Source organism: Nematocida minor (genome assembly GCF_024244105.1).
Source record: "Nematocida minor strain JUm1510 chromosome Unknown 7709, whole genome shotgun sequence".
NCBI lineage: Eukaryota > Fungi > Microsporidia > Nematocida > Nematocida minor.
Window position 1 is genome coordinate 28,986 of NW_026250388.1, and position 25,417 is coordinate 54,402.

The 25,417-nt window shown below is 40.5% G+C and overlaps 18 protein-coding genes across 18 annotated transcripts; 8 read left to right on the top strand and 10 right to left on the bottom strand.

Annotated features, from left to right (window-relative positions):
• Positions 1–27: 27 nt before the first annotated feature.
• NEMIN01_1467 (pre-60S factor REI1) lies at positions 28–783 on the top strand (the record flags this gene model as incomplete). Its single annotated transcript, XM_051477409.1, has 1 exon — positions 28–783. One exon carries the CDS (start codon positions 28–30, stop codon positions 781–783), a length of 756 nt encoding a protein of 251 aa, XP_051333369.1.
• Positions 784–1,510: 727 nt separating this feature from the next.
• Positions 1,511–2,350, bottom strand: NEMIN01_1468 (uncharacterized protein; the record flags this gene model as incomplete). The annotated part of the gene is made up of 1 exon (XM_051477410.1): positions 1,511–2,350. The coding sequence occupies one exon, from the start codon at positions 2,348–2,350 to the stop codon at positions 1,511–1,513; it is 840 nt and encodes a 279-aa protein (XP_051333370.1).
• Positions 2,351–2,602: 252 nt separating this feature from the next.
• NEMIN01_1469 (cleavage and polyadenylation specificity factor subunit 2) lies at positions 2,603–4,825 on the bottom strand (the record flags this gene model as incomplete). The annotated part of the gene is made up of 1 exon (XM_051477411.1): positions 2,603–4,825. The coding sequence occupies one exon, from the start codon at positions 4,823–4,825 to the stop codon at positions 2,603–2,605; it is 2,223 nt and encodes a 740-aa protein (XP_051333371.1).
• Positions 4,826–5,102: 277 nt separating this feature from the next.
• On the top strand, positions 5,103–6,002 carry NEMIN01_1470 (uncharacterized protein; the record flags this gene model as incomplete). The annotated part of the gene is made up of 1 exon (XM_051477412.1): positions 5,103–6,002. The coding sequence occupies one exon, from the start codon at positions 5,103–5,105 to the stop codon at positions 6,000–6,002; it is 900 nt and encodes a 299-aa protein (XP_051333372.1).
• Positions 6,003–6,379: 377 nt separating this feature from the next.
• On the bottom strand, positions 6,380–8,251 carry NEMIN01_1471 (uncharacterized protein; the record flags this gene model as incomplete). Its single annotated transcript, XM_051477413.1, has 1 exon — positions 6,380–8,251. The coding sequence occupies one exon, from the start codon at positions 8,249–8,251 to the stop codon at positions 6,380–6,382; it is 1,872 nt and encodes a 623-aa protein (XP_051333373.1).
• A 391-nt stretch (positions 8,252–8,642) lies between these two features.
• On the top strand, positions 8,643–10,034 carry NEMIN01_1472 (DnaJ-like protein subfamily A member 5; the record flags this gene model as incomplete). Its single annotated transcript, XM_051477414.1, has 1 exon — positions 8,643–10,034. One exon carries the CDS (start codon positions 8,643–8,645, stop codon positions 10,032–10,034), a length of 1,392 nt encoding a protein of 463 aa, XP_051333374.1.
• A 284-nt stretch (positions 10,035–10,318) lies between these two features.
• Positions 10,319–12,430, top strand: NEMIN01_1473 (alpha,alpha-trehalase; the record flags this gene model as incomplete). Its single annotated transcript, XM_051477415.1, has 1 exon — positions 10,319–12,430. The coding sequence occupies one exon, from the start codon at positions 10,319–10,321 to the stop codon at positions 12,428–12,430; it is 2,112 nt and encodes a 703-aa protein (XP_051333375.1).
• A 1,439-nt stretch (positions 12,431–13,869) lies between these two features.
• NEMIN01_1474 (uncharacterized protein) lies at positions 13,870–15,234 on the bottom strand (the record flags this gene model as incomplete). The annotated part of the gene is made up of 1 exon (XM_051477416.1): positions 13,870–15,234. The coding sequence occupies one exon, from the start codon at positions 15,232–15,234 to the stop codon at positions 13,870–13,872; it is 1,365 nt and encodes a 454-aa protein (XP_051333376.1).
• Positions 15,235–15,321: 87 nt separating this feature from the next.
• On the top strand, positions 15,322–15,903 carry NEMIN01_1475 (20S proteasome subunit beta 4; the record flags this gene model as incomplete). The annotated part of the gene is made up of 1 exon (XM_051477417.1): positions 15,322–15,903. One exon carries the CDS (start codon positions 15,322–15,324, stop codon positions 15,901–15,903), a length of 582 nt encoding a protein of 193 aa, XP_051333377.1.
• Positions 15,904–16,053: 150 nt separating this feature from the next.
• On the top strand, positions 16,054–17,001 carry NEMIN01_1476 (macrophage erythroblast attacher; the record flags this gene model as incomplete). Its single annotated transcript, XM_051477418.1, has 1 exon — positions 16,054–17,001. One exon carries the CDS (start codon positions 16,054–16,056, stop codon positions 16,999–17,001), a length of 948 nt encoding a protein of 315 aa, XP_051333378.1.
• Positions 17,002–17,419: 418 nt separating this feature from the next.
• Positions 17,420–17,812, bottom strand: NEMIN01_1477 (large subunit ribosomal protein L35Ae; the record flags this gene model as incomplete). The annotated part of the gene is made up of 1 exon (XM_051477419.1): positions 17,420–17,812. The coding sequence occupies one exon, from the start codon at positions 17,810–17,812 to the stop codon at positions 17,420–17,422; it is 393 nt and encodes a 130-aa protein (XP_051333379.1).
• Positions 17,813–18,961: 1,149 nt separating this feature from the next.
• On the top strand, positions 18,962–20,104 carry NEMIN01_1478 (exopolyphosphatase; the record flags this gene model as incomplete). The annotated part of the gene is made up of 1 exon (XM_051477420.1): positions 18,962–20,104. The coding sequence occupies one exon, from the start codon at positions 18,962–18,964 to the stop codon at positions 20,102–20,104; it is 1,143 nt and encodes a 380-aa protein (XP_051333380.1).
• A 46-nt stretch (positions 20,105–20,150) lies between these two features.
• Positions 20,151–21,413, top strand: NEMIN01_1479 (uncharacterized protein; the record flags this gene model as incomplete). Its single annotated transcript, XM_051477421.1, has 1 exon — positions 20,151–21,413. The coding sequence occupies one exon, from the start codon at positions 20,151–20,153 to the stop codon at positions 21,411–21,413; it is 1,263 nt and encodes a 420-aa protein (XP_051333381.1).
• A 382-nt stretch (positions 21,414–21,795) lies between these two features.
• On the bottom strand, positions 21,796–22,455 carry NEMIN01_1480 (uncharacterized protein; the record flags this gene model as incomplete). The annotated part of the gene is made up of 1 exon (XM_051477422.1): positions 21,796–22,455. The coding sequence occupies one exon, from the start codon at positions 22,453–22,455 to the stop codon at positions 21,796–21,798; it is 660 nt and encodes a 219-aa protein (XP_051333382.1).
• A 244-nt stretch (positions 22,456–22,699) lies between these two features.
• NEMIN01_1481 (uncharacterized protein) lies at positions 22,700–24,190 on the bottom strand (the record flags this gene model as incomplete). The annotated part of the gene is made up of 1 exon (XM_051477423.1): positions 22,700–24,190. One exon carries the CDS (start codon positions 24,188–24,190, stop codon positions 22,700–22,702), a length of 1,491 nt encoding a protein of 496 aa, XP_051333383.1.
• An 85-nt stretch (positions 24,191–24,275) lies between these two features.
• Positions 24,276–24,578, bottom strand: NEMIN01_1482 (uncharacterized protein; the record flags this gene model as incomplete). Its single annotated transcript, XM_051477424.1, has 1 exon — positions 24,276–24,578. One exon carries the CDS (start codon positions 24,576–24,578, stop codon positions 24,276–24,278), a length of 303 nt encoding a protein of 100 aa, XP_051333384.1.
• NEMIN01_1449 (uncharacterized protein) lies at positions 24,575–24,751 on the bottom strand (the record flags this gene model as incomplete). The annotated part of the gene is made up of 1 exon (XM_051477391.1): positions 24,575–24,751. The coding sequence occupies one exon, from the start codon at positions 24,749–24,751 to the stop codon at positions 24,575–24,577; it is 177 nt and encodes a 58-aa protein (XP_051333351.1).
• Positions 24,752–24,818: 67 nt separating this feature from the next.
• Positions 24,819–25,388, bottom strand: NEMIN01_1483 (ubiquitin-conjugating enzyme E2 R; the record flags this gene model as incomplete). Its single annotated transcript, XM_051477425.1, has 1 exon — positions 24,819–25,388. One exon carries the CDS (start codon positions 25,386–25,388, stop codon positions 24,819–24,821), a length of 570 nt encoding a protein of 189 aa, XP_051333385.1.
• Between the last annotated feature and the right edge of the window lie 29 nt (positions 25,389–25,417).

Consider the following 25,417-nt stretch of genomic DNA (forward strand, 5'->3'; position numbering starts at 1 on the left):
TTTATTAATTTTGCAAATAAAAGTCTAATGAAGTGCAGAACATGCAACGAGATAATTGAAAATAAAACAGAGCACTACCAGAGCGCAGTGCACGAAGAAAACATCAAAAGAAAGCTGATTGGCCTGGACCCGGTGAAAGAAGTAGAAGCGAAAGAGAAGGACGCAGTCAGCGCAAAGCTGCCTGAGGGAAGAAAGATGGAAGAGACTGGTGTATACAAGCTAAAAGACAACGAGTGTCTCTTTTGCAGCCAAATAAGCACAAACTACATGGAGCATCTGGAAACACACGGGTTCAAGCTGCTTCTTCCGCAGTACATAATCAATGTAGATGGTTTAATTAAACATCTGAAAGAGAAAGTATCGTACTGCATGTGCACCTGCTGCAACAAGAGGTTTTCGTGCATTAACAAAGCAAGAAACCACATGGAGTCGATGAACCACATGAACTATATAAACACGGAGGAGTACGACAGCTTCTACGAGTATCCAGAAAAGGGCGTTGGGTATGTGTCAGAGGACGGAAGCGAGCTGTATCTCCCGTCAGGCCGTGTAGCTGGGAACAAAAAGTACAACAAGTACTACGCACAGACTCTGCGAGACATTGAGTACTATAAAAACATGAGAAAGACATACACACAGGTTGTTGCAAAAGAGGCTCCCAAACAGAGCGAAGAGGAGAAGATAAAGATCAGACAGTTTACCGAAAGAATGGAAAGAAACAAGCTGAAGATAGGAAAAAGCAACAACAGCCAAAAACACTTCAGAGAAGACTGGCTGCAATAGTTTGGCGTAAGTATAGAGGTTTTAGTGTGCTGTAATTCAATAGATAATAAATTTATGTCACAACTACTACACACATACTTGCTTATTTGTTTTTCTCTACTAAATAGTCTGTTTTCACCTGTGTTTGCCAATACGGATCTCTTCTGAATAAAAAGTGTTCTATGCAAATAATTTTATAAGTGTATTTATAAATGAGAAAGCTACACTTTACGAACACTTGTGGCAATTGATTTAATAAAAATGTTTTTATCAATAGGATGAACTTAGTAGGCATAAAAGTGAAAGAGATATTCTTTTTATGAGAGAGGTGCACAAGAAAGTTATTATTTTTACTGTTATTGTAATACTAGTGCTGATAATATTGCATAACAGTATACAATCTTTTGTTATAAACCGTGGAATGAAAGAACACACATCAGCAGCTACACAGATGCTAGAAAATACCACTAGTAATGTGGCAACTAGTACCCCAATAATAGTGGGAAATATTACTCAAGCCTATGAAAATGTTGCAGACTACATGGAAGGAATATCTTTTTTGTACATGCCAAACAGAACATTAAGGAGTTGAGTGTCCATTAGCTAATTAAACTTTTTAAATGCTGTGTATGCTTATTTTTTTAATTTGTTTTATTAAATTGTTTACTTATGCGCATTAACTTCTCTCCATACTGCTCTTTTAAAGGAGAATATGTGGATGGAATAGTTCTATAAGTATTTCATAGTTTTAATCGGAGGAAGAAGAAAGGTCTACTTCGTTTGCGTGTAGAGAAGCACTAGCAGAAAAAAGTACAAAAGTTGGATTGTCAGAAGACTTCTTAATAGTTCCTACGTTGGAAACTTGTTTTTCTTCTTTTTTTCTGCTTAGCTTTTCAATATAGTATATACTTTTTTTAAACTCTTCTAAAATAGTTATTTCTGAATGGTTTTCATTACTCGATAGATCTATATTGTTTCCAATATAGCATTGCAGAGATATATTTCTTATGTCTTCCTGCAAGGTAAATTCAATTTTGGTAAACTCTTCACGTTTCTTGGCAGTTTTGCTTTTACCTTTACTTTTAATTTTATCTTTACTTTTCTCAGAAATACTTCCAAACTCTATTCTTCTGCCAATATATGTGAAGTGTTTATGTTCAGCTTTTGAGCCTACTTTATGTATAAACAATATACGGTTTATTAGCCTACTTTCAAGCATAATTGCTAATACTGTGTTATTTTCAATGTTTAGCATATATTTTCCATAAGTTTCGTTTGTTGGATTAATAATTGTAGTGCCGTTGTCGATTATAGTTTCTGGAATAGAATTAATTTCGCTATCTATTGTCTTCTGGTTCTTTTTAGAAACTTTAAGAGGATTTTCCATAGAATCGATCTGACTTTCCGAACAAGCGCTGTTGCTTGGGCACATATCTGGATCTGGAGGCATATAACCATCGATCTGGCTCTCCGAACAAGCGCTGTTGTCTACACACATATCTGGTTTTTTTATTACTCTTACACAACTAGAATAATCTATATTGCATAGAATTGCTGCTCCTATAAATACGTAATCTCTAATCTTCATTAATAACAAAAATAATTTTTGTTTATTTATTGTTTTTGTTTAAAATGATAATTAACCGAAGTTGATGAATGAAATACATTGATCAAATAATTTCTAGAAACTACTGCCAACTAGAATAAAAATAAAAATGGAATGTGTAATGAACACATGCAGTGCAACAAACTTAAGCAATAAAACTTTTAACAAACTTACTTATGCGCTTTATTACTCAGAATAGACTGCTTCTGGCTGAGACAGGCATTTCACCTATATTTATTCTGTGCTCAGATACGCCACACTTTGCGATAGCAGCCTTTTCACTGTGTAGAGCTCTTTTGACACATCGCCCTCTATTACAAGATTCTCTCCATCGAAGTAGATGATTATTCCTTCGTTCACCACGAGTCTGTCGTCTATAACATCAGCTTTTATTTTTGCATCTATGAACACCTGTCGCAGCTCGCTTAGCTTAACCGTTCCTATACAAATATTCTCTTTTTTCGGGAGCTCTTCTTCTATCTCCAAAGACGCAACTTTCTCTGTCTTCTCTACTCGCCCTGTAAAGTATCCTATAAGGCTGTTTCCAATCTTCTGCACTTTTATATACGGCAGCAGATCGTTTCTGATCTTTAGCGGAACGGTGTGTCTTACACCTGCCATCTCCTGTTTATCTGAAAGCTCCAGCACCGTAGAAGAGGCTCGTGTGTAGGAGAAGTAATCTTTCAGTATTTTTCTGTACATCGAATTCTCTCCACACACCACTATCTTTTCTGCATCCATCCCCGACAGAACAACTTTCAGATTGAAAATGTCGCACTCATTTGAAAATAGCAGTGTTTCTATTCTTGCGCGTATTTTTATCGTCTCTTCGTTTCTCACGCTTATTCGGAAAGTTTTTTTCTGGATTTCCTTGGGCTCCATTTCAACTTCTATCTCCTGCTCAACTTCTTTTTCCTTCTGGATGTACAGAGGCTCTCCGTACTCGTCTGTTGGCTTTCTCTTAGCAGGGTTTGGGAAGAGCAGCTCGCTTCCTGTGCACCGTATGTCAAACTCCATGTACGTTATCTGGTCTTCTTTTGTTTCGATTTCATCCTGCAGCTCGTGCCAGAACTTGTAGAATATTTGGCTCCTGTCCTCCTCTTCCTCCGAGGAGTCTTCTATTTTTTGCTTTACCAGACTGTCTATTTTTTTCTGCGCTTCGTGCTCGTCGTGCTCTTTCTTTGATTTTTTGTACTCTGTTTCTATTTCGCTGCTAGACAGACGAGAGTATTTGATAGGAGATATCTGTATTGTGCATACTGTCTCTTTTTTTGCACTTTCTTCTTCAGAGGATGCATCTTTTATTTTTATACTGCTTTCTTCTGCCTCTGCTTCTACTTCAGCATCTTTATCTTTTGATACTCCTTCCTCTGCAGAGTTTGTAGCTAATCTTTCGCTTTTGCACTCTTCTTCTTTGTACTGCAGAGTGTCTATCACTTTCAGCACTAGGTTGTTTGGGTTTTCTGCAATGTAGGGAAGTATTACAGGAGAAAATCCTGAGTTTCCATATTTGTCGATCACAAAGATAATAGTTCCATCCACTTGGCTACTCGCACACTCTTCATAAAACGTCAAACTAAGGAGGTTGAATGGATTTTCTTTTTCCTGATTAAATTTGTGCAGAATAGAGCTCCCTGTCCACTCGAGGATTGTCTTTACCATGTCAAAGTATTTTTTGCCGTAGAACGAGTACAATGACATGGGAATGTCCCGAGTTTCCTTGTAGTTGTGCAGAGTCATCACAATCTCCAGAAGCTGTAAGTATCCCGTGGGTATAAACACCTTCCCTTCTCTTGCCACTGTTTTTAGCACGTGGTCTATCAGTGTTTTGTCTCTTGTTTTCCGAGACATCTGCTCCTTGTTGACCGTTGTGCTGTTTATTATCACGCCTGAAGGCTTGTAGATGTTTGATATGTCCATTCCGTCCAAATGCGCTATCTTTCTGTGATTTACCTTGTCGCAGATAATCCACTCTTGCTCGTTCTTCCGGATCTTCCAAATTGCGCCCCCAATGGAGCTTCCGCTGTTTAGAGGGCCCACTGTGATCTCATCTGATAGCTCAACTGTCTGGGTGTATTTCAACGGAATGATTCTATCAAATGCCTCGTCAGGCTGCAGCTCAGACGTGTCAGCGAGGTGGAACTTGTTCAGCACTTCGATTCTCTCTAGTAGCTCTATTCTTCCAAGAATCTTGATGGGCACTGTTCCGTATATCGGCGCATTGATGCCCAGTTTTTGCAGATGCAGCAGACCGCCTAGCGATGTGATCTCACTCGAGCACAAGAGAATATGCGTGACGTCTTTGATGCATTCTATGTTGGAGTATATTTCCAGGGACAGGCTGTGTTCTGTGCCAAAGTTGACTAAAATCTTCAAGCTGTCTATCTCCACTATCAAACAGCAAGAGTCCAGCTGTTTTACACGGGGCACATGCACCACTGCAATTCCGTCTTCCATGCTAAGTCTTTCTTTGCAAGAAATTTTTATATTAATACACACTGTTCGGTAGTTGCATGTAGAGAGTCTGTCTGTGCATTTTATGCGCAGAAGATTAGAAGAGTGTCTATCTGCTGGAGATATACCATAGAGACAAATTGGAACTGTTTATTGAGAAAGATAAATGAGAAAATATAATGGTGTAATGAGATGTGCAAATCTGTGGAGGTTTTGTATTTATTTGCAGAGAAGAAGCTTGGAGGGCTGTGCATATAGTTGCTTAATATTTTTATTTTTAATGGGGTGGAAGGACTACGAGTACGCCTTTTACACATACACAGACTGCATAAGTGATTTGGAGTTTCTGCAGCTACTTTGCGATGAGTTCTCATGGCACCTCTATGCAGAGGAGAATAAGCAGGGAGCCAACTACATGATAAGCGGGAAAACCTTTGTGATAGATATTTTTTACGAAAGAGAGGAAAAAGAAAATCAGCAGGACGACGGAGAAGACGCACAGAGCATGGGAAGCAGTGTGATACAGATAGGAAAAGAAAGAGTGGAGAGTATATACAGGGCCATAAAGAAGGTAGACATTTCGCTGATAGAGGAGGAGTGGTCGTCGTATTTCAGAATATTTACGTTCTCAATCATGCTGCACTTGAAGAACAGAGAGTACTACAATGTGTACAAGCTGCTGAAAAACCTGCTGCAGTACGACACAGAGGAGGAGCATAAGGGATTTGGATCGGTAATAAAAGAGCTAAAGGGTGTAGAAGGGCACGGGGTAGAGTCTGTGGACTACTCTTTTCTGCAGCACAAGCCTGTGAGATATCATAGAATAAACAGCACAAGTCGTCTGTACAGCATGCTCGGGCTGTTTTCGTATGTTCAGCCAGACTACACATACAAACTGTACAATCTCAGCGATGTAGAGAACAAGCTAGAGAATAGTACGCATGTTGAAATAATAGTAGAAATGCTACTGTACAATGTAGACATATCGATAGAGAAAGAGAATATAGTAATTAACGGAAAAATAAACGGAGAGTATTGCAGAGTGGAGATAAACTCTGATGGATATGTTTTAGTAGATGGAACAGTGGATAAGTATCGGACACTTCTCCTCAAAAGGACCGAGTCCATGTATCATGTGATAAGAGAAACAGAAATAGAAGTAAGTGAGCACTCCGCTTAATTTTATCACCACCGGAGAGTAGAAAGGCTGTAGCGCTATAGTGGAGTGTGTAGATACGTTTGTTACTCCACTTTTTATTGAATTTCAGTGCCCATGCCTGTGAGATCTGCTACATCATAAATTAGAAAATACTAGCAGATGCTCGAATTGAAATAAAAACAAAATATGTGTGTTAAATTGGTGAGCAGTTCAGACTTTGTAGAAATGAGTCTAGATAGCTACCACTACTGCGGAATGAAAATAACGTGTAGTGAGTCTTTTAGTATAAAAAGTTTAATCAATAAATCAGCTTTTAACTAGATAGCAATAGCACAGTCCAAGAGTTTCTAAGAATGTAGTTTATTTGTTATTAGGCACCGGTATAGAAGATATCTGCTCTAGCAGTCTGCATACAACTGGTTTAAGTGGATCATTTCTTTTTTCAAAAGGTCTTTGTACTTTTCTTTCGAGTCCAGTATGTATAGTATTTTTTTGTATATAGGCAAGATATCTTTTACAATGGTCTTTAGTTTCATAACATACTCAATGTCTATCCGCTCCTTAGAATTAATTATTTCGGAAATTCCGCTGATGGTTCTTTGGATGTTCTCCAGATTCCTTCTGTAGAATCTAGATCGAATGGTTTTGTTTTTGGACTGAAACTCGCACAGTCTCCTCATTGTGTCCTCCAGTATATAGTTGATGTGCAGTATAATGTACTTGCTCTTGATTTTCTTTGCTGCGCTGGCGAGCTCAGAGTTGCTTTTGTAATCGCTGATCTTTGAGTTTCCTATGTGCCCCTTTTTGTAAATGTCTAGTTTTTTTATTTTCTTTTCAAAGGTGCTATTGCTCTGATATATCAGCAATAGTATGTCTATTGGAAAATATATTATGTCGTCGTTGTCTATATTGTGTTTTATTAGATAAAAGTATATGTTTTTTGAGAATCTCGTGTGCACTATCGACTCAGTCTCTACTATCTCTTTATCTAATCTGCTCATTTTGGTAATTGATTTTACAATGCTGTCCAGCTGCTCTTTCTGGAGGGCAGACGGAGACTTAACGCTGCTTGCTTCGATCAGCTTATCAAACAGGATGGAGAAATCGTATTTGAATATATCCCTGCATGCTTTGATGAAGTCGTCAAACTTGTATATGTTCGTCTCTTTTACTTCTGTGATTATTTCGTTTATGCGCTTCTCGTATACCGTAAAGTCGTTTTGCAGCCTTACTAAGTCAGTGTAGTGAGTTTTTCTCAGCGATCTGATTATGTGCTCCTGCTGTGTGCTCGAGGTGGGGTCGTACGGTATCTGCAGGAAGTCACTGATGTAGAGCGCGCCTTCGTTTTTTATCAGCTGCAGAATATTGTATAGCTCTGGCATTGTTTTCGTAAAGTTTAGACAGTGGTCTTTTACCTTTTTTAGGCTTTTGATGACCTCTTCATGCTGTTTTATGAGGCCCTGCAGGTTCTTTGTGTTCTTGAACTTTTCCAGGAGCTTATCCTCGCACGCCACGAATAGATTTATCTTGTTTGTTGCTTCGCTCACCACATTGCAATAGTCGTACTTTATCGTCTGGAAGTTGTTGACACTTATCCTGCAGAACAGCGTGCATATAAAATCAAGCAGATTGATGCAAGACCTGGGCGTTGTTATTTTTAGCTCTGGGGCGCACAGTATTTTCAAAGTTTGTTTGAGCGTGCAAGGGAACCCTGCCAGCGTATTACATCTCTCTTTTGTATAGTCCTTATTCAGCCCTTCACTCTTCGGCTTTCTTTTGTCTTCCACATATGCAAGACACTTTTTCATGTCTATGTTCTCTTCTTCTTTTATCTCCACAAGGAGATTCATCAGCGTGTAGGTGTTTGTTTTGTTTTCACAAATTCTCTGGATGGTCTCAGGATCAAAAAAGTTTTCAATGTCCACGAGCCCGTGCGATGATTCTGCAGTTACCACGTTCTTATGGGCTTTTTCTTCTGCGGTGTAGAATTCTTTGTAGTCTTTGAAAAAGCTGTCCATCTGAATCTCTGTGTTTTCTGCAATGCTGCGCATTTCGTTTGCAATGTACTCGCCCCTTCCTGAGCCTGTGCGCGGCGGCGGCTTTGTGCTCATGTTGTCTATTATAGCAAGCTCATTTGCAAGCTTCGTCACGTTTGCTATCTCCCGCGATAAACTCCTTCTTTTAGGCGCTTTTCCTCCTATTTTTGATGTCCCTAACACACTAGCTGGCACAAAGGCCAAGATCAGTACTAATATCCAAATTAAATCCATATAACAAAAAATAAAAAAATTCTAGAGGATCATATAGGCAACAGTCTGTTATTAGCTCATACACAGAAAGCTTTAATTGTAAATAAACACACACAAATGCATATATACAGTGTATTTTGCTCTCTAGCTGTATATCTCTGAAAATGGTATCCACACACTGTCTGCTCTTCTGATGGCAGTTTAAACGTTCTGTTATTTATATGGTCCGGTGTAAGAATTTCTAGAGGCTCTATTACGTAAGTTGTAGACTCTGCAGCGCTATTTCTCATTGGATCTAAAAGAAGAAGAAATTGTAGAAATTTGCAATGGATACTATTTTTATTTTTTTAAATGGTACTTTTATTGCACAGCTGTTATTTGTATTTATTTCTGTTTTCGACTGAATATTTTAATGGGACAAGGATCCTCAACGCTTGCAAGAAGAAACAGAGCGCCTAGAGAGATACTTGGTGTTTCGGAGACAGCCACAGAAGACGAAATAAAAAAAGCATACAGAAGATTGGCTATGCTGTACCACCCAGATGCAGCGAGGTCAAGAGGAGAAGAAACCTCAGACGATGTGTTCATAGAAATAAAAGAGGCGTATGAGATTCTCATGAAGAGCGGAGACAAAGCCTCAAAGAAAGTGCCAGCAAGAAAACAGGAGCCAGAGCTGGACATAGACCAGTTTATTGCGCAAGCAAAGGCACTGGAGAAGATAGAGGAAAAGAACTATTCAATGATTAACAACTTGTTTGCTGAAATAGCGAGAGTAGAGAACATAACACGGGGAGGACTGTTTAGGGCACCTGCATTTGGGTATTCGAAGGGAATGCCCCGGCCCTTCTACGAGTTCTACCTGAACTTCTCATCGCTGAGACACTTCAACTTTTCGTGCGAGGACATTGACAGAAACTACGCAGAGTATCCGAGGCATATTAAAAGAGAAATAGAAAAAGATTTCAAAAAAGTAGTAGAGACCAGAAGAGCTGAGTACGCATCAAAGGTCAAGGAGCTAGTGAAAATCCTGCAGAAAAAGGACGAGAGGCTGCGTGTTGTCCCGAAAAAGATAGACCTGAACATTGTAAAGCCAAAGATCAGCAGAAACGGAGTGATACTCACAGACAGCCACAACTTAACAGAAGAAGAGAAAAAGGCAATGGAGATGGAGTACAGCAAACAGGAGGAGGAAAGAAAGAAGAAAAAAGAAGAAAAAGCACAGGCAGCAAAGGATGAAGACCAGTTTGTCTGCGCGCTGTGCAATAAATCATTCAAAAGCATGAACCAGCTGGGAAACCACTCGAAGTCAAAAAAGCACAAGGAAAAACTAGAACAAATGAAGCCAGAGAAAATACAAGAGCTCATTGACCAGATAGAGCAATGCAAATTGGAAGATGTGCCCATTGTAGAGGATGGTACAGATGCTGTGTGCACAGATTTAGATGAAATAGAAGAACAGGAGAGCACTTTTTCCTATGGAGTGGAAAGGAATAACGAGCCACTGCGCACAAAGCCTTTTGCAGCACCAGTGGATAATAATCCTATAGAAACCGCACAGGAAGAAGTGCACACAAGAACAAAAGAACACAAAAAATCTGCTAAGCCGCTATCAGCTAGCAAACAGAAAGGAAATAGGAAAGAGCCAGCTCAGAAAAGATCGGCACCATGCGATAAAGACCGTGATCTGAGAACGGGCACTGCGTTCACTATGTCCTGTGCCAAGTGCAAAAGCGTGTTCGCCAACAGAAACGACTTGTTCAAGCATCTCAAAGAAACAGGACACAATGCAACCGCTATTATATAGAGACAGCTCAAACAAACATTCTCACTAAATAAATTTTTATATTCAGAGACTGTTTCTATCTCCGTATTAGTAAATAATCATTAACTGAGCACTCTATCAAATGCAATGCAGGCATTCAGCAATTACTTGTGCAAATAATAGAAGGTTCTTTTTCTTTGTGCCTATTTTCTGGGCTAGTTAAGATACTTTAAATAGTTTCAGTTCTGCAGAAGCTCTCAAGTTCTCTGTGCTTGCAATTTTATTATCTGTGTGCTATATATTTTATTCTCTTTTATTATTTTGTTATGACCCAATTGACGCCCACAAAAGGCAGAAGAAGAACAGTGCAGACCGAGCCCATTAAAGAGTCCAAAATCAGAAGAAAGTCCACACAGACAAACTTGAACAGAGAGTTTGTGTGCAATATACAGAGCACAATACAGCGGCTTCTAGACCAGGAAGACACCACTAAAGACTCCACCATTACAGTGGATGATCTTGGGCCCAAGAGATATCTTATCGAAATGAACCAAGGAAATGAGACATGGCTCGAAGGAAACTACTCTATCTCCACACTGCTGCAGGAGCTAGCACTGGCGGACATCAATCTTAAGACAGTTATAGTGCCAGAGACTATTCTAAACGAGCACAGCATCAACAGACTCACGCGCCTCATCAAAACGTGCTTTTGGCAGAATCTTAGGAGAGTCCTAGACTTGAACGGGCTTAAATTGGCTTTGATAGACACCAAGATATCCCGCGTTGAGTTCTTTCTCTATGTTCCATCATTTGACATTCCTTCCATCCATTATTATAAAAATACTATTAGCGCTCTGGCAGAGTCTGGATTTACAGTCAAAATGGTAAAGATAAGAACATCAAAAGACGCGCCATCTGGCGTGTACTTTGCAGACTCGCTTTCAACCCGTGAAGTCCTATCCGATACTGCCCCAGGCCTGCTTTCTCTTTCATTCACCTATTTCTTTTCATCGCCTACTATTCCAGAAAATATGAAGAATGATTGTATCAATAGTACTAATGGCCGTTATGACAGTTACAAAAAAGATATACCTTTTGCGAGTTCTTGGCACAATCCTGTTGTTCCGCCGTCTGAGCGAGGAGGATACATCCAAAGGGGCGTGGGTCCCTGTCCTTTCTATGTCCCTGGGGGAAGATTCAATGAAATGTACGGATGGGACTCGTATTTCATTGCGAAGGGCCTTATAATGTCGGGACAGCTCGCTGAAGCCTTCTGCATTGCCGAGAACCTGAGATACCAGATAGAGGCGTATGGAAAAATACTCAATGCAAACAGGACGTACTATTTGTTCAGAGGAAATCCTCCGCTCTTCTCCACTCTTGTGCTGGAGCTATTTTTGCATCTTGCACCGAATGAGAAAAGCTCGCTTGAGGACTGGTTTGCATCAGCAACAGATGCTATGATCAAAGAATACTACTACTTCCACAGAGGATACGACGAAGAGCTGGGGCTTACTCGGCACACGCCTGGCGGAAAAGGAATACCAATGGAAACAGAGGAAGGGCATTTCTTTTCAGCAATCAGAAAAACAGTACCTGGATCTGCTAACTGGTCAGTGGAGCAGCTGAATGAGTACATTAAAAGGTACAACAAGGGAGAGGAAGTGTCAGAAGAACTGGAAGAGTATCTGCAGAACGACAGAGCAGTTCGTGAGTCAGGCCATGACACCTCCAAAAGAGTGGACGGAATAGCATCTTATTTATACACAGTGGATCTGAACTCTTTGCTGTACAAGACAGAACAGGATATTCTTAAAATGCGCAGTGTACCTGAAATAGCAGAAATATCGAAGAAAAGAAAAGTAGCAATCAACACAGTGCTGTGGAACGGTGAATGCTACTTCGACTATAACGGAAAAACAAAAAAACTAAGCACATACAAAGGAGCAACTGTTCTGTATCCCCTCTATGCAGAGGCTGCTGATAGAGAGAAGGCAGCTATGCTTGTTGATGGTCTTGGCGACTTGATAGGACGAGGAGGAATATTTACGGGAACAAAAGAGAGCTGCACACTCGACCTGGAAAAAGGAGAAATGCAGAGACAGTGGGACTATCCGTACGGATGGGCTCCTCATCAGATAATTGGGTGGACAGGTTTGGTCAACTACGGGTATGATGGGCTCGCTAAGTCTCTTGCCTTGAAGTGGTGCACTATGATAGGAAGAATATTTGCGCAGTATAATGGAGTGGTGACAGAAAAGTACAATTTGGAAAAAAGTACGCACAAGGTAAATGTGGAGTACGGAAACATCGGAACAGACATAAGGTACGTTCCGCGTGAAGGATTTGGATGGACCAACGCGTCCTGGCTCCTCGGGCTGTCTCTTTTGGGGGAAAAAGGAAGAAGAGAGCTCTATGCTCGAATTGTTCTAGAATAAAAGTTGTTTAGTTTTTATTTCATGCTGATCACTGCATCAGATGATTGGTGGAGACTGTTCTTCAGCGCACAGCTATAATCTCCTGTGCTAGCTATTTTTTCATCAAAGAATCTTTGTTTATTTTTGTGCAGACATATTGAGAACATCCGATGTTCTTCATTTTAGATGAATTTCTTATTTCTTAGTAGATGATCGTATATGTCATATAAAGCCATTTAGCACTGCTTTACAAAGAATCTTTCTCTGTTAAAATGTATAGGTGCTGTTTATACACAGAATAGTATGCTATGCTAGTCTATGCAGACACATCATTCTATTCTTGAGCTATTCTCTATGGCCTTTGTATTACTGCGGAATAAGTTCCTTCCATTGATCGATCTATTCGCATCAATTAATGTAGTAAATTAATTGGATACTTAATCTATTTGGTGAATTAATTGAAAAAAAGGTATTTAAAGGGCAGTGATCCGAAGAACTAACAAGTATCTTTGTCTATGCTCTCGGAGCATAGCTGGGCATGCGTTCAAAAGCAGTCCAAAACTCGCAGCAGCATCTATGCATTGGAATTGAGCCTTGCAAAATTTTATTTCACTTGGTCAGATGGCTGGCTTGTGTTTGTGCAGGTCTTGCATAAAACTGGCCAAAAATCAAACTATAAAATGAAAAAACTTTAAAAATAAGAGAGAGCACAGTGGAGTAAGGTTCTGTGCAAAAAAGAGAACATGATCATCACACATCATACACTCGAAAAAACATGGAAGAGACACAAAAACATACGAAGCAGCAGCAAACACACAGAGCCAAAGAGCACACACTTTCAGGAAAAAAGCTATAGAATGCAAAGAAGTGTAGACAAAACGCGAAGAGAGGATGGCTGATCATAGGGCTAAGGATAGAGGCAGATCTTAAACTGGCAGAAAGAGCAACATAAGGCTAAGGATAGAGGCTAGTCGTAAGTCTTATACACATAAGCGGACAGAAAGCCCGTGAGAAAGCAGTTTGCAATTTCAAGGACTCAGCAGATCGTATGCCCGTGAGAAAGCAGATCAGCATCCAAGCCCAACCGCAGAGCTAGGAAGGCATGTTGTAGACTAACAGGAAGATCGAACGTAAGGCTAAGGATAGAGGCTGGTAGTAAGACTAATGCATACGCGTACCGCAAAGCCTGTGAGAAAGCAGCTAGTGACTCCTGTTAGCTGATTATAAGAAATACTGAAGAAAGTTGTGTGAAAGGTAGATCGTAAGGCTAAAATGCGGTGGATCACAGTGCTTAGGAACAGCCCGATCGAAAATCCCAAAACAAGGCAGATCAGTGACCTCAGCCCCCGTCCGTATAGAACAGGAGTGCAGAGCTAGAAGAAAGAGCAATGGCATTTGGCCGCCAACCATACTGAGCTTAGTAGCGTGAGCATCGTATTATTAATAAAGATATTTATTTTTTATGATCTCTTTTCTTTTTCTCTACTTCTCATAATTTCCTTCACCAGTGCCTGGAGCTTTAGCCCGTGCTGTATTCCAATGACTCCTGCACAGTACATTGTATCTCTTATGTTTCTCTTGAATATCACACAAATCAAAAGATCGAGCAGACAGGACATAACCTGCTCCCACACATTCTCTTTTCCGAGAACACCTCTGAGCACTGCCAGACCAAAGAGTGCAATGTACATTATCACATTAAAGTTGTATACGTATTTGTATATTCCTGCTCTTTTTGATCGGCTTTCTTTCTCTTTTCTTCCGTTCTCTTTTGCATTCTCCACTATCTGTCTTCCACTTTCGCACACTTTTTCTATAATACTCTCAAGGATCTTTCTGACTCCTCGAGGCCTCTGTGTGATTTCCCGGCCAGACCACAGACAGCTTTTTGATCCAATGTTCCTGTTTATTCCCGTCTCTTTTTCTCCGTTAATTTCATACTTTTTGCTCTCATTACTTATGCGTCTTTTGAGGACGCGGACAAATACTCCCGTGGATACGTGCTTCAGATAGAAGTATGCATCTAAGTATACGGGCACTGTCTTGCTCATGTCTCCATCCTCGTTTACTATCAAAAATCTGCTCTTCTCTGTTATGCTGGGTGCTGTAGACACTTCTTGGTTCGATGTGGTGAGAGGCGATGCTACGTCAAATGTCTGCAGATACTCCTCAGTCTCTGTGTCCTGCAGATATATCACAGACCCACTTGTAATCCGAACAGAAGGCGGAGGGTTTCCCTCCAGTCCCTCCAAAAGAACTTTCCATCCTGGGTTTTCACACTTCTCTTTATCCCCCACGACTTTTCTGTTTCCACTCCCTTGCTTTCCCTTATACTCCCCGTAGTATTCAGAGGATGTGTGCATGTACACTGAACTCGAGTGGATGTGCACAACTGAAGAAGAGAGCAGAGGAATTGTGCCTGCAATATTCCTGCTTTGGTTGCCTAGGCTCCAGGCTATCTCGAATAAAATCCTCAGCAGAACAGACACGAAAATAGGCGCTATACTTTTGCTCTTTATGCTTTTGTACAGAGATCTTCCCTGGGATATATTCGAAAGAACGGGAATTTTAGTAGAATAAAGAATGTTCTGTGTGAGAATGTGTCTGCCTCTGCTGATGATGTACAGAACATCAGTAGAGTTGAGAATGAAATAAAGAACAGCAACGGACTTTAAGTACGATGACCCCATCCAGTACGAGAGGTACAGAATGGAAAGAACATTGAAAAAACCGGTCTCTGGGCTCTCCAGCTGAGGATGTATAGAAAAAAGAACAAAAGCGCACACGCCTGCTGTAAGTATTCTATTGCTTGTAGCTCCCCCCATTGTTTGTTGTTTCTTGGTAAATATAAATACGGTGAGATTGCATTGGAGACAGACGGGAATAAATAATGTTTTATTTATTTATTTATAATGGATGTACTGTTTGGAGTGGCTGGAAGAGATTACGTTGTCTTAGCATGTGACACAATGTTTAGGAATAACGTTCTTGTTCCCAAGAATGATCACAACAAGTGCACAGAGATAACGAAGTATTCCGCTGTGATCTCTGGGGGAAAGCAGGGAGACTGCGACAGGGTTATACGGGCTGTCCTGGAGCAACTGAAGTACGAGAATATTTCCAATGGCTTGGAGCTCACAGAGAAAGTGTTCTCAAGCGCTCTCCAGGAAGAGATACACGGAAGACTAAGAAGGAGCCCTGTTGAGCTGAGCTCAATCGTCGGGGGGGTCTCTGAAGGCACAGGAAAGCTTTTTATGGTGGATCAGTACGGCGCGTGCTCATCGTACAAGCACATGGCCACAGGGTACGGTGCTCCCTTCTTCATTACAGGGATGAAAATGAAGCATACAGATGAAATGGGAGTAAAGGAGACAGTTGACTTAATACAGGAGATATACGAAGGAGTAAAAAGAAGGCTAGTGCTGAACTACGGCAAGCTGCACTTTTGTGCAATTACGAAAGATGGAGTGCAGCGGTTTGATGACACCTCCTAGTTTATCCTTTATCTGGGGCTGATCTAAAGATCTTTATGTTCTGTTGCAGCTCTCTCAGCTGGAATTTGCGTGGCTGGATTAGAAGTTTGCTAATTCTGTCTGCGCTAGTACAATAAACAATAGTATAATTATATTAGAATATTTATTTACATGGAAGAGAAGGATGTGATGCTTAGAAAAATACTTAAGGTAACGTATCTATCTGTGCAGAAGTTTGGAATCAGTCTTAACAGCGTGTCTTCAGATAAAGTGCAGGAGAAGATGGAGGCTCTCCTTGATTATCTTGGAAAAAAAGAGCAGGAGTGTCTCCGCATTGAAAAAGAAATAAAAAAAGAGGAGGAGAAAGCTAAGAATGAGGTGATAGTGAGCATGGTGGACTTCTTGGGGAGAAGAGGGTTTATCCAGACAGCAAAGGAAATACAAAATGAGTACCAGCTGGAGCATCTCGTGGATATAGAGAAGTACGTGGTTACAAAAGAGTCTGTGAAGAATGCATTCAAAAAAAACTGCAGCGAGATCAATTTGGATACCAACGAGCTGGGAACAGAAGATCACAGCCAGGCAATGCGCACTGCCATTGTGTGCAGAGACTTTGTGAGAATTTGCGAGTCTGCAGAGAGCAAAGAGAGCGCACACGCCTTTGCAAAGAAGTACGGAAAAGAAATACCCAGCAGAATTCTTCTTCTTTTGGTGCTTCCTCGGGAATCGCCATTATTTTCCAAAATATCTAAGGAACACAAAGTCGAAGAAATAACGGACTTTCTAATGAAGGATGTATCGACAAAAGACAAACAGAACTACTTTTACCAAAGAGTGGCACTTGGGATATCGGGATTTATCACGCCTGCATGCAAAGAAAAAGAAGAGTCCAACTGCCCGGGATGCTCAAGAAGCGTGTCTAGGATAGCTGCTAACTCGCCAAAGAGCATGCGCAGTAGCAGTCGTCCGCTGTGCTCTCTTTTGCACACTGCAATACCGCCCAGCCATGCAACATACATTACAAGCGATGGGAAAGTCTACGGAGAGTGCGGAGCTAAGATTTTAGGATACAATCCTAGGCTAAGAACTAACTCGTTTAAAAAGTGCTATTTTGTTTAGCGGCTATCAGCTGTTTCCGTCTTTATTCTGCTGTGTATCGATGTGATTTCGTTATGAAAATATTTTTATTCGGTCTTTTATGGCTAATGTTTAGTCAAGTAGAAATACTCTTTGATCTTTGATGACACTACAAGCAAGTGAATGTAGCTCACTTAACCCTTTCAAGTGTCTTTATCTGCAAAAATTCTCAGATTGTATTTGGACGATCTTTTTGTACAAACTAGCTGCTATGCATATAATGGAAATAATAGGCACTCTTTGCATGAGCATTGATTGAACAACAGGCAAATAGCATTTCTACATTCTATGCACTTGTAGAGCTAAAAAGAGCTATAGATGCTGTAGCACGTCTTTCTACATACTGTCATTGGATATGATGGCTTAAAATGGCAGAATTTTATATCAAGATATAATTTATTTAGTCTTTTTGGAAGTAGTTTGGATTGGCCTTGTATAACTGCACGTATACGAATGATCCTATGAATTTAGGGCATAGGTTCTTCTCGAATCTTGCTCTGACGATTCCAGAGTTTCCGTGGACTCTGTGGATGTATCCTGTGACTACTCTTTCCTTGTATCCAGACAGTTGCACCTTTGTCTTTGGGATGTACATCTCAACAGCTCTTCCGATGTATTTCTCAGCCTGCTCTTTTGTAGTTACATTTTCCATCTTCAATAAGGCGTATCTTGGGTAGACGTTTCTCTGTGATCTTTTGAAGGACACAAAGTTGGCTGGAATGCCTATTCTTTCTCTGGCTTCGACCATTGCCTTGTACTCTGTCTCTGTTTTTGGTACTACTTCTGTATTCATTGCAGGGATGGAAAATTAAAAAAAATTAAAAACGACTTCATGCGCAGTTAAAAATGAAATAAAGCATCTAAGATGCCCTGCTGTCTTACTTTTTATGGCTAGGATAAGTAGATAGATGGTAGTTCGCGTGCTCTATGTTTAGTTTGTGCAGCATTCAGTTCTCTGCGCCATTGCAGAAAGTTTTTCAATGCAAGAAAAGATGAAAGTCTTTCTTAGTGGCACATAACAGAAAATAAGCTCTCTGATAAGCCAGTACACCGATATCAGCATAGTACTAGCAGTACCAGAACTATTTCTCCTGCACGCTTACAATGGGAACTCTATGATTATTTTTGCTCTTGAATTGGTTGTGCAGACAGAAGCTAGAGGCCAGAAGGCTATCCAGAAAAAATGAAAAATCATGTAAATTGGATGAAAAGAGTGAGTGGCTAAAGACACATAGGCATAGAGAGTGAGATATCTTTAAAAAGTAAACTGTCTGGTAGATAGTGATAGTATGCGTGCGTAAGTATTTCTAAAGTAAATATATATACATTTATTTTTCAATAAAGTCTTTTGTGTACAACTTGGATATTTTTATTTTTATTCCTACATGTATTTAAATTGCATCCACAAAGAAAAAACACTTTTATTACTGCAAGTTCTTTTATTAATGGAGCTACAAAAGATGCTAATGTACTCAAATTGAAACTCTTTATATAGTTCGTATAGGAATGCTATTTTAATTTGTGCTATGCTCTATCACAACCAGAGAATTGCTGACAGATTCAGCACTAAAATGTATTTACATCTTGGCTAGTCCAATACAACCCGAGAGTGCTAGCATGAGAATCTTTTACATCTATGAAAAAGCAGCTGTTAAGTTCCCTTTTAGTGAGGCAAAACAGAAAAGTCATACCATTGTACTGAATAGGAGAAGTGTGCATCTTTCTTATTTTTGCCGCAATAGCAAATGAAAAAACATTTAATCTATCACCTTATCAGTATAGTCTGAGAAGTACAGTGTGTCCAATCGTGCAGACATCTAGAAAAGCCTAATTTACCTTTTTCTCTTATCTAGTTTTGCAATTGGTGGCATGATAATTGGTGCAATCAAAAACACCCGCGAATAAAGCATAAATAGAAAAGTTAAAAAATTGGAGCTACAGCATGGATAAGTACACAAAAATAGTTGGAAAAAGCAATTTGAAAACACTGCTAAACAGCGCATACTCGCACATTGCAGAGGGAAAGATAGAAGTGGTGATGGGAAACCCATCGTGCGATCAAGACTCGTTTATAGGGTCGCACATTCTCGCGGCCATGGAGGGGCGCATTCCCGTAGTAAATCTTAGCAAGGAAATATTTAAATGCAAAAAAGATCTGGTGACAGTGTGCGGCATGATGGGCATAGACCCTGAGCAGCTGGTGTATCTGGTAAAAGAAAACAACGAGTGGATCCTGCAGCATGGAGCAAAAAAGTATCCACTGAAGGACAAGACTGTGGTTGCAACAATAATCGACTTCAACCTTCCAGATGCAGAGCTTCTTCTTCTGGAAAACTTTTCTGTAGATAGAGTGATAGACCATCATCCAATACTTGAATTCAACGAAATGCACAGCAAGGTGGAGGGAATGACAATCGAGCTGAATGCAGGATCGTGCTGCTCTTTGATATACAGGCACATAAACAGCAAGTATGCAAAGCTGTTAGAAGAAAAAAAACAGACGCCCGAGTACAACTTTCTGCTTCTTCTGACAATTCCAATCATGACAGACACGAGCGGGCTGGAGAAGAGAGTGCACAACGTAGACATACACGGAGTGCACAGCCTGCTGGAGTCGGTGAATCTGACAATGGACGACTCGCAGAGCGTGCTAGCAGATCTGAAAAAATTTAAAAAGTGCGAATCAGAGATAGCAACAGAGCTAATACTCCAGATGGACTACAAGTCGTTTAACTATCCGGCAAAGTACGGGAACAAAACCTTTGGAATTTCCTCGGCAAAATATGCGTACGAAGACTGGGTGCAGAGGGATGGAAGCGCAGCATGGAAACAGAAGATAAAGGAGTTCGTTGAAAAGAATGGACACGAGTTCTTTTTGCTAAATGTGAAGGTAAATAACGTAAGAGAGTTTTACGTGTACAACCTCCCAAGCATGGAGTTCATAGAAAAAGGGATCTACCAGGGAAAGCCTGTGGAGAAGAGAGAAATCAACGGGGACAAAGACATCGTGGTGTACAAAGTAGACAATGCGATAAGCCGGAAAATAGTTGCGCCGATGATATACAAATATCTGGAGAGCAAATAAATAAAAGTAAAAGAGTAATAAAAATAGTTATTGTGTCTTTTTTTTAATGGGAAGGTCTGAGAGAAAGATAGCTGTCAGAGAAAGAACAAGAACAAAAGAGGTGGAAGGAAAGAGAGCCACCAAACCCAAAGAGAAAAAGGAAACACTGCATGCAAAAGCAGCAGGCAAAAAAGAGGAAGCAGAGGACGCTGAAAGAAAGGAGAAGCAGAGAGAAAATGAAAGAAAAAGACCACTGAAAAAAGCTCTGGACATCTCTGTTAGAGAGGAAGAGAGGAGAAAGGAGGAGAAACAAAAAGAGGAGGAAAAGGAAAAACAAGCACCGGTAAAGGGCAAAAGAGGCCGCCCAAGGAAAGAGCCCACAGAGCCAAAGCCAGCGCAGCCAAGAAAGAAAAGAGGACCAAACAAGAAGAAAACAGACGGAGAGATAGAAGTAAAAGTGAAAAAAGAGAAAAAAGAGAAAAAGATTAAAAAACCACTTTTACCAAAAAAAGTAAAAATACCCAAGCAGCGGATAAAGAAACTGGACAAAATAGACGAAGTGCTAAACGATCCATCGAAGAAAGAGCACATAAAAAAGCGCATTGAGGGCCTCGTGATAGAGGGAAGAGCAGAGGAAATAAAGCAAATAGCAGAGTACATGGGCGACAGCACAAGACACACCATCTACATACACGGAAAGCCAGGCACAGGAAAGACGTATGTCATGGAGAAGATAGGCAATTTGCTCGGAGAAGAGAATGTAGAGGTGTACTACAGCAATCTGCTGATAGACAAGTCTTTTATAAGAGTGGAGAGCTCCATTGAGCCATCGATCACAGTTGTTTTAATAGTGGATGAATTTGAAGGGCCAAAAAAGGACAAGCTTTTTATAAGACAGAAAGAAAAGCTGGAGAGACAGTTTAAGAGGGAAGAAAGGCCGAAGTACAGTTTTAAGGTGGTTTTTATAAGCAATGAGTACAACAGCAAAGGCGTGCAGTTTAAGCCGTATGCAAAAGACAGCGTGCAGCAGATAGTGGAAGTCAGGCAGGAGGCTGCGGAGGTGGAGAGCATCCTAAAGGTGAACGCAGGAGTAGAGCAGAAAGACCTCAGAGCCGTCATGACAAAAAAGATAGAGCCAATAAAAACGAACAACGGCGAGTCGATTGGGCAGTACCACAAGTTCATAAAGGAAAAGGTGGCACAGGGCGAAATGGACGTAAATGTTATATACAGCGAGTTTCTGCAGGAAATGAAAGAGAAAGGAATATCAGTGATGCCAAAGGAGGTCATACAGGAAATAATAGAAGGATATCTAGATGGAACTCTTTGATGTAGATGCATCTGGGCTACTTAGCTATCTATTCTTATAATTATTGCTGGTGTGCGATCTAACGTATTCTCAAAGTGTAAAATAAGCTAATAGTCAGAGGGATTGGTTTATCTTTACAAGTCTCTGCTTATTTATTTTATGTTTAGTTAGCAAACAGCTGCAACTAAGAAGGATGGTGTAGCAAAGGTGTAGCATAGTATTTACTAGGTACACATTGATTCCAGTGCGCAAAGACTATACAGGCTCAGAAGATTAAATTAGTACATATTTCGTTTAACGTGTGATGAAAAGCTAGCGTGTATCTGGCTGTATGGCAATGAAGTATATTTTGGCATTCAATAAAGAACAAGATTATATCAGTGGGAGAGAGTGTCTCTGTAGTTTAGTTTATCTTCTTGACTTCTTCTTTTAGTTTTTTGGATCTTTCCACCGTATCTTTATCCAATATTCTCATTTCCTTGGTTGCATGCGTCTGGGACTTTATGCGCTGTGTCTGAGAGTGCACGCTCCTTCGAAGAGACTGCAGGCCTGCCAGCGTTTTCTCAAGCTCATCGTCTATGCTCGCGTCAGAGTCAGTTTCCTCCAGCCGTTTCTCTATTTCCTCATCTTCGGAAGAAAACGAGTCATCCTCAGACGCTCTGTCTTCTTTTGCTTTATCCTCCTCTTCCTGTGCTGCTTTATCAACTGCTTCGTTGTGTTTTTTGTTGGAGCTAAAGAAGTTGCGAACACTATCAAAGAATTTACCTTTGAGCATGATCAGGTGAGACTCGCTGTTGATTTTCTGTGTGATTTTTTCGTCTTCGTCAATGCTCTTTCTTATCTTCTTCTTTTTTTTGAGAGATCTATCTAGCTTTTTCCCCTGGCTCTTAAGAGTCTTTGTGGTATCTTTCGATGTTTTAAGGGATCCAGCAAGGCCTTTGTTTGCGCCTTTGAGCATATCCAGCAGTCCATCCTCTTCCACGCGGTCGTTACTCGACGTGCTGCTGTCTTCTCGCACAGAAGATGCTATCTCACTCAGCTGCGCCTTCCTAATGTTTTCCATACTGGCCAGAGCCAGAGATGAAACAAAAGGAAAATATTTGCTAATTGGTCAGTTCGCGCACGGAAAAGCGAGGAAAAACAGCTACGAAAATTTATAAATAATATTTATTCATACCATGCATTTACATCTTAGCAGAGCTAACACAGTTAGCTTTAGAAGGCAGTTCGATGCGATCTTTGCATTTTCTACCGATATTTATCTTCGCAGATAAAACAGATGGTTTTATACACAAACTCATCTCTGTCTACCCCTCTACATCTATACTTACGAGCATACTAAGTATGCTGTTGATATCCACCGCACTGAATATATTCTGATTCTCAGATAGTTTTGGCAGGTTATCTATCAGCTTTCTAACCACTCCTGGCATTTTAACTTCTTTTTCTTCTTCTACCTGGTACACTCTGCATAGTAGCTCGAAGATGTCGCTATACCTGTATTCATTGGCTATAGAGAGCACAGCAGCAAAGCCTGACTCGTAGAGTATTTGGTGCTGCACCATTAGAAGCTTGGGATCTGTCTCGGATGGGCTGTTTGACACCTTAGCAATCTTTTTCTTATTCTTTCCTCCCTCTCTATTGTACAGGTCTATCAAAATGTGTGCTCTTTGTACATCTCCAAGTGACAGCAGAAGTTTTGTTCCCTCCACAGCCAGTCTGTATGTGTTCTCTTCTGGGGATATGTGGTATTTGTTCTTTCCTCCAAACTCTTCTGTTAAAAACATTTTAAGCGCCTTCAGCAAGATTCCTCCTGCATACTTGTTCCCCCCGCCTATCAGGCCCTCCACTGTTGCACAGTAGCTGTAGACTATCGATCCTATTTTCTTCTCTTTTGTGAACTTAATCAGGTACTTTCGCATTCCTGCCACGTTTTTGTACTTTAATATGGCACTGAAAAGAATGAGGTAGAAAGACTCGCTTTTTTTCGTTATGCCTGCAGGCGCTACCTCTAGCAGTTTTTCTATGTTGAACGTATACCCCACGAGAATAAAGAGCAGAGGCAGACTGTCTGACGTGTTTTTGATGGCGCTCCAGAGCATTTCGCTGATTTTTTCGTTTTTCTCAGAGACGCCGTTTGCCAGAACTATTTCTCTGCTGTATTTATCTACTACGGTGTCTTTATCTACTTCATCTTTTGATAGGAGGAGGATTTTGTACAGATACATCTTGTTTCTATTCCTGCTCGTGGTGCTCGGATTGTTAATTATTGCGTCTATGTTGTAAAGCACATACTCTACTGTGTACATTGAGTACTTATTCCTGTACTGCTCTATAATGTACTCTATGAGCGCAGAAGGCGTGCCTATTTGCAGTATCTTCGTGGACTCTTCAACCGCTGTAGCTTCTTTTGAAAGCAGATCCGCTTCTTTTTTCTGGTATCTGTTCTTTGTGCTTTCGTAGTTTTTATAGAGCTCTATTATTGTTTCTATCTTGAGCATGGGTATCTGCACTATTTTGCTATACGTCTCCTTTACTTTTTCAGGGTCATCTTCCTCCATTATAATCTCTAGATACCTTATCTTGATGTCTATGCTGTGCATATTGTACATTGTTCGGTTATAAGCATATGCTGTAGACTCTTTCAGAATGTCTGGGTTTGTGCTGGAGATATACGACAGATAGGACAGGTACAGCTCTACGCTGAAAGAGCTGCTGAGATTCTTCGAGAACAGACTTTCTGCTTTCTTGTTATTTCTTTTTTTTATGGCGTCCTTTACCTCTTCTTCAATGCCCATAAAAATAAAATAAATAATCCATAAATATCTGGCTCAAGCAGCTTTGCGCGAACTTTCGGTTAAAAATCTGCAAATAAATATAGGTTTATTGGAACGTGTTTTGCTCAAAAAGAGAGAGAGTAACCGCAGAGAGGAAAGCCCCTATTGACCGGCCCTGGTCTAAATATATGGCCTTTTCTTTTTCAAACTTTTTCAAATAAGAGTTTGCCTCTACGCTTATTCCCCTTTCGCTTATTTGCAGAACAAATACGTCTTCTTCGTCAAAGGCGTATATCGATCTAAGGAGTATGTTCTTGGCCCTGAGCTCTACCTCGTACCCAAATATGTTTCCCAAGGTTTTGATCGCATTCGTCAGCCTCTTTTTGTACTGCTCTGCTTCTTCGTTCATTTTTTATTTTTCAGCAGATTAATCTGCCTAAGAGCCTCTGGAATGGGCATTTCTTCAGAGAGATTTACCTCTGGGTCGTTGGAGTGCGATAGAGACACACTGATCGAGCTTTTTTTGACTCTGTTGTTGATGGCAGCAGCCTCTTCAGCTATTGTCTTCTTGAGATTCTTCATGCTAAACCAAATAAATAACTTTTATTATAACTTCAATATAATTTATTATAACCATTGCAGCCACCCTCTAATTTATACCTTCTGAATTCGGATATGTTATCAGTATTTTTAATTTAACGTACTCTTCGTAGTCTTTTCTGTCTCTTCTGAAGTGCAAAGATGCGTCCAAGTTGGCGGGTGAGTCTGGGTTTGGCTCATTAAGCAGAAGCATAATGGAGAGGAGGATTGTTCTAACAGAGAGCACGGGTGTCCACTGCTCTGTGTCTAGCTCGTCAGAGTGCGGGTCTGTTTGCGCTGTGTGCAGAATGGAGATGCACACTCTTCCGTCGCTGTATATGTTCGGATGGTACATCTTCGTGGTAAACATGACTCTGGGAGGGGAGAGGGGGTAGTCTGAGGGAAAATAAATATCTGCTTTGAGAGTGTATCCTTCGTAGATTGTGTCTTTGAATCCGAAGATGGTTATTTCCCATTTGCGAACGTACTCAATGTTTCCATCGGAGAAAGGGGTAAAGTCTGCGGGCTCGGGGTCTATCTTAAACCAGCTGCTGTCTGGGTCATTCTTCAGTTGCATGTACTCTGCTGCTAATCTTCTGACAGACTGAGGCCTTAATGGTCCTGTTCTAAGCACTGCCATTTATTTTGCAAATAAAGCAAAAACAATTC